At 36.5% G+C, this 6426-nt stretch overlaps 1 protein-coding gene across 1 annotated transcript; it reads left to right on the plus strand.

Moving 5' to 3' along the window:
- The first annotated feature begins 1549 nt into the window (after positions 1-1549).
- On the plus strand, positions 1550-2311 carry LOC139506680 (uncharacterized). The gene has a single exon (XM_071295520.1). The coding sequence runs from the start codon at positions 1550-1552 to the stop codon at positions 2309-2311; it is 762 nt and encodes a 253-aa protein (XP_071151621.1).
- The last annotated feature ends 4115 nt before the right edge of the window (positions 2312-6426 follow it).

The following is a 6426-nucleotide window of genomic DNA, read 5'->3' on the forward strand; positions in this document are numbered from 1 at the left end:
AGGAAAAGTTTGCCACCACATTCGCCTACTTTTATTCGTCTCAAGGCGATAATCATTATGTCACTAGATTACCTTACATTATTCAAGAAAAAATGGACACCCGCTAATGGTTATAAGTCAAGAAACAATGGAGCATATCCGCCATTTTCTTTCTTTGTGCCTTTTCTGCAAAACATTGCTAAAGTGCGTAATGACCCTGGTTTTTTATATGACAATCAAGACACTAAACCATCCACATCTACACTCAAAATCGAAATCGAAGTCCTGCGAAAGTTTCTAGCATTAAAACAGACATTGGACACAGTGTTTATAAACTACCTACTATTACTAGTATTCAGAAGCCAAAAGAGGATTTGTGTCCGCTTCAAGGAACTAACCGTACACTTAACACGTGCCGTGGTTTTCGTACAAAACCATTGTCAGAGAGATTTAATTAAGCAAAAATGTTTGTGTTCAAGTGTAAAGAGGATGTCAAATGCAGTGTTTGTGGTTCTCGTGACCATTCGTCAGCCTTACATATAGATATTACAGCAGAACCCCAGAAAAAGCACGAGGAGGAGAATTCTAAAGAACAAATAAGCAGCAAATGTACCAAAATATGTGACTCGATACACAATACAAGTAAATCATGTGCTATGATAGTACTTGCCAAATTATATCACTCTGATAGACCAGATCATTTCATAATTGTTTACTGTGTGATCGACGACCAAAGCAACAGGACTTTAGCAACTTCAGATTTCTTCAATTTCTCCGGAGAAAATAACACTGAAACAGAAAATGAACTTGCGTCTTGTGCAGGAAGGTTCTTTACTAGTGGACGACGAGCTTCCCGATACGTGTTAGCGTCACTTGACGGATCATCTTATCTTAACGTACCTGACATAATCGAATGTAATGACTTTCCAAACAATCGGGAAGAAATAACCTCGTCTGTTGTAGCTTCAAGTTATGCACACATGATGGACATAACAAGTTGTATTCCTGACATTGACAATCAGTCTGAATTACAGATGATAATAGGCCGCGACCTAATTAGAGCAAACCATGTTATTGAACATCGTATAGAAGTCGACGAGGTACCGTACGCACAACATTTGTCCTTGGGATGGGTTATTGTAGGGAATGTATGCATAGGAAGGCAAAATGTTGTCATTTAATCAAAACTGTAATTTTGAACAATGGAAGACCTACATCATTGTCTTCGTGTGATAGCCACATGTCAGAGAAACTAGACCCAATCTGCAACAAGACTCAACTAGACGAAAAGGAAGGCGCGTCAATAGAGGATCAAACCTTTTTGAACATTATATCATCAGGATTCTTCAAACAAGATGATGGACACTGGATCGCTCCACTACCATTTTTAACCTTCTTTAGAAAACAACAAACAAATTGCAGAGCGTAGAGCTAAATAGTTCAATATGAATTTACGTTGCAACTCCGTAAAGCGCACACATGTGGTAGAATTTATGCAGAAACTGTAGACCGAGAACATGCCCAGATAGCACCCAAACTATCGCCAGGTACTGAGTGCTGGTACTTGCCTATGTTCGCAGTGTATCATCCAAGGAAACCAGAAAATGTAAGAGTAGTTTTCGACTCTTCAGAAAAATATCATGAACTATCTTTGAACGATGTCTTGTTGAAATGTCCAGACATTTATAACAGCCTTCTTGGATTTTTATTCCGCTTTAGGAAAGAGGCTTATGCCGTAACTGTTGATATTGAACAAACGTTTCATAACTTCAGAGTCATAGATGAACATACACGTTTCTTGTGCTTCCTGTGGCACAATGACAACGATTTAGTTAAACCGCTAACTGAATATCAGATGTATTCACATGTCTTCGGAAACAGTCCGTCCCCAGCAGTGCGTCCGTATGGTCTGAGACGAACTGTCCAACACGCTGAAATTGATGTGAAAGAGTTTGTTAGCAACGATGTTTACGTAGATGATGGACTTACCTCTTGTGCAACTCCAGAGGGAGTTATTGATCTCGTTCAAAAAACTAAACAAACTTTATACGACAACGGCAGACTTAGATTGCATAAAGTTGCATCTAACAGCAAGTTAGTGCTCGAAGCATTTCATTCAGATGACCTTGCCAAAAATCTCGAAGACCTTGACCTTGGATCGGCAGATCTTCCGATGCAGAGGAATTTAGGTCTCTCATGGGACACAGAATTTGACGAGTTTACCTTTAGAGTATCTTCTGACATCAAGCCATTTAGTTGGCTTTGCTGTAACAGCGATCATGAGAGGCAAATCACTCATGCGCCAGATGCTCTCATCTTCATCTACTTCTGATTGGGACGATCCACTTCCAGAACTTTTAAATCAACAATGGGAATCGTGGGTACAATCATTGAGAGAACTTGAAATTTTTCGTATATCTAGAAAGTACAATGGACCTTCATTTGCCAATAGTGTTAAACGAGAAATTCACATATTTTCAGACGCTTCTAAAGATGCATTAGCAGCTGTTGCATATATCAAACTGTATACTGCAAATACTGTTAACATTAGCTTTCTTTTCGGAAAAGCCAAAGTTGCCTCGTCTCACGGACACACAATTCCACGTTTGGAACTGTGTGCTGCAGTCTTAGCAGCAGAGCTATCTGACATTAATTGAGATCAATTAGATATCAATCCAGATGATTTTTATTATTATCATGATTATACAGAGAGTCGTGTAGTACTTGGATACCTGACAAACGAAGCAAGACGCTTCTGCATATATGTTGGTAACAGAGTAAGCCGAATTCGTTTTTCGTGTCAACCTACTCAGTTGCCTCATGTGTCTACCAATGAAAACCCAGCTGATTTGGCTACTAGGTTCATCAGCACGAAAGATCTTCCAGAGAGTCTTTGTATAAAGGGCCTAGCCTTGCTCTTGATTAACGACAAACATGATGAACACGATCATTTACTAGTAGATCCCGAAAATGACAAAGAAATCCGTCCATCAGTTAGCTGTAAGAAAACAGAACTCAAAATTGAATGCAATGAATCTTCGTTAGGATGTAGTAGACTTATCAGTGTTTCTCGTCGGACAGCTTGTTATTGGAAAACAAAAGTAAGACAATTACACACGAAGTGCTTGTTACACTCATGGCTGAAGTTATGGCCATCATAAACAATAGACCATTACTACCAGTTTCAACTGATCCAGAGTGTCCCAGTATTTTGAGTCCGTCGTCACTGCTTACGATGAAAATGTCAAAAACGTGAAACCGTTTCCTTTATTCGGTCCAAGAGATATGTGGAAATGTGCACAAGGATTAGCAGAAGAGTTTTGGCGTAGAAATCCGAATATCTTCATGAACTTCAGATTCTTACAAAGTGGCAAACTGACCGTCGTAATCTACAAGTTGTTGACTTAATTCTCATGAAAGATCAGGATGCGCCACGTAATTCATAGCCCGTAGGACTAGTGAACAGGATATTTCCAAGCTCGGACGGCAAAATTCGAAAAGTAAAAGTGGCCATCGTCAAAGACGGAAAGCGCACAACTTATACCAGTAAAGTGCCGAATTGACCATGTCGTTCTTTTTTTTTATCATTTCACTCCCCAGTCTCATCTATCCCTCGATATTTGTCAAAACTGAAACATGTTGTTTTTTTTCTATTTGAAGTTTAATCCACCACTAGAGTAAGTTTACCTTTTATATTTGTGCTCATTTTCTATATCGTTGTGCATATTGTTGAAATATACATTTATGCCACTTCATATTTGATTATTGGTGTTCATTTACGCACTACATGAACAAATATTGCCGCTGTGAATTTACAGTACTGTTTGTATTTTTATGTATGCACTTGCCCCTTAAACTCCATTCATTATTTGTCAATCCCACTTATTAGGATTTATTTTTGTATTTTATTGATGTAGACAAGGGTCACGCTCGAATTTTCTAGAAACCGCACAGTTTTAACGTGTGTATATTTTTATCGTGCACGGTATGAAAAGTACCATCTTCGCTAGCCAAGGGTTACGATCCACTCCCGCTCTCTTCACCCTTGGCGGATTGAGCCAACATTTGTGATAACAATGGTACGCTATCTATCGGAAGATAAAAATCACGCCAATTCCGAATACATTATTCTTGACCAATGGTAGCACTTGAACTCTTCAATTTGGAGGTAAAAACACGGTAGCGTCTAGATTCTACACACTTGGTAAAGCCGGAAATGAAAACATACGTCAACATTCATGCATTTGTGCATGAAACATACACAGGAACTTCTATTTGTTGATTAAAAACATTCAAGTTTGCACTAAATATAGTCGTATGTTTAGGAATGTAAAGACTTGTTGCACAAAAAACACGTGGCAATTGTTTACAAACACTTTCTACATTTACACGTGATCATGTTATATGCGCATTTTGATTGGATGCAGCGAGTTTTGACTGCAACCAATAAAAATCCTTACCTTGTGTCTCCGAAATTTTATCTCAATCCGCCAAGGGTGAAGAGAGCGGGAGTGGATCGTAACCCTTGGCTAGCGAAGATGGAAAAGTACAGTCAATGACATAATCAACCTGTCATTTTTATTGTAGTTACAGATTTGTATGGCAAGCCGTTCTCGTCAAAACTATGTTTAAACCATTTTTCGAAAAATTTACACACTGAGAATTACAACAAAGCACACTGAGATTTTAAAGGCTTCAAAACGCACACTGAGAATTGAAAATTACACACTGAGAATTGAAAATTACACACTGAGATTTCATGAAGACGCACTGAGATTACAAAAATGAAAAACGCACACTGAGAATTCAAAATTACACACTGAGAATTGAAAATTACACACTGAGATTTCAAAAAGACACACTGAGAATAAATAAACTGAAAACACACACTGAGAATTTGAAATTACACACTGAGAATTTAAAATTACACACTGAGAATTTAAAATTACACACTGAGATTTATGCGCACTTTTTATGCGCACATATCTAATTAGCATACTTAATCTGAATCTATTACAAGCTTAAAACAACAAGGGGACAGAACTCGTTAGTCCTTTGATTTGGTCCCAAATTATTAATAAAAAAAACTTTAGAAATACAAGAACAAGAAAAATACCCACTTACTCTTATTACAAAATATAACCAAATGGTGAAAAACTTTATTAAAATCATAAGAAAACATTGGAACAATCTGCAAAAGAATGCAGTGAAATTTTTACCCAAGTGTCTATTATAGCATGTAAACGTAACAAAAAATATAAAAGATTAACTAGCGAAACCAGGGAAACAGTTGGAACACTTTTGAAAAGGGACCCACGGTTTTAAGTAAAAAAAAATCATCCCGATACACTGGTAGTAATGATCTGAATTATAGGCAACAAACTTATGAATATGAGCGATGTTAAGTCTTGAAATTTATTACGAATGTTGGTTGAAGGAATCGCATTTCATTATAATGACAAGAGTTCTTGAGATCAAGATATTAATCTGTTGAATTATTCATCTCATGAATATTCATTAGTAATTTGCATATTAATCTCAGTGTGTATTTTTGAAATCTCAGTGTGTAATTAACAATTCTTAGTGTGTGTTTTTCAATTTATTTCATCTCAGTGTGTCTTTTTAAAATCTCAGTGTGTAATTTTGAATTCTCAGTGTGTGTTTTTCATTTTTTTAAATCTCAGTGTGTAATTTCGATTTCTCAGTGTGTTATTTTAGGTTTTTAAATCTCAGTGTGTATTTTTTTTCGAAAAAGGGTTTAAACATAGTTTTGACGAGAACGGCTTGCCATAGATTTGACACCAAGTAGACTATATAAGAATGTATACAATGGGTTTTTCATATGCAGAATGCATGACACTCCCCCGACACGAATCATTTTATTGTACCTCACTATACTGACACAGTGTAACTGCATATTTATACATCCCGCTCAGACAAACACGAGTCGTTTTAATTTGATTTGTTAGCTAGATGAATGAAGTCTAGTTGACCATATTTCCTTACAAAAGGGTTGAAGACATAATGCCCGAAAGATAAATATCTGGCCTATAATCTAGTTACGAACGTAAATCCTTTATATTGTCTGCTTCACTGTAAAAAATGGTGTTTAGATCCTATACACAATTCTCAGCACATCTTTTAACCACTTTTTTTTACATGTTCAAGTCTAAACGTGTCTCAGTACAATGTGTTTAAGGTTGTGTTTAGAATCATGTTTAGCTTAGAAAAATGTTTAGCTTAGGACAATATTGTTTGAAATGAAAATATTCAAAAAAGATGTTTGACAACATCATGCGGCGTCACATTTAATGAAAAGTTGTGGACTAGTTTTATCTATGGAATTAATAATGCACATAAGTTCTTATTTAAATAATTGATTAATTGTTGGTTGCTTAACCTCCAGTGGCAAATATTTCATACATGTTCAGGATGATCTTATTTAAG

The sequence above is a fragment of the Mytilus edulis genome, chromosome 1 (assembly GCF_963676685.1).
Source record: "Mytilus edulis chromosome 1, xbMytEdul2.2, whole genome shotgun sequence".
NCBI lineage: Eukaryota > Metazoa > Mollusca > Bivalvia > Mytilida > Mytilidae > Mytilus > Mytilus edulis.

Coding starts and splice junctions, on each gene's coding strand:
- LOC139506680 (XM_071295520.1), top strand. CDS start 1,550: ATGTTCGCAGTGTATCATCCAAGGAAACCAGAAAATGTAAGAGTAGTT.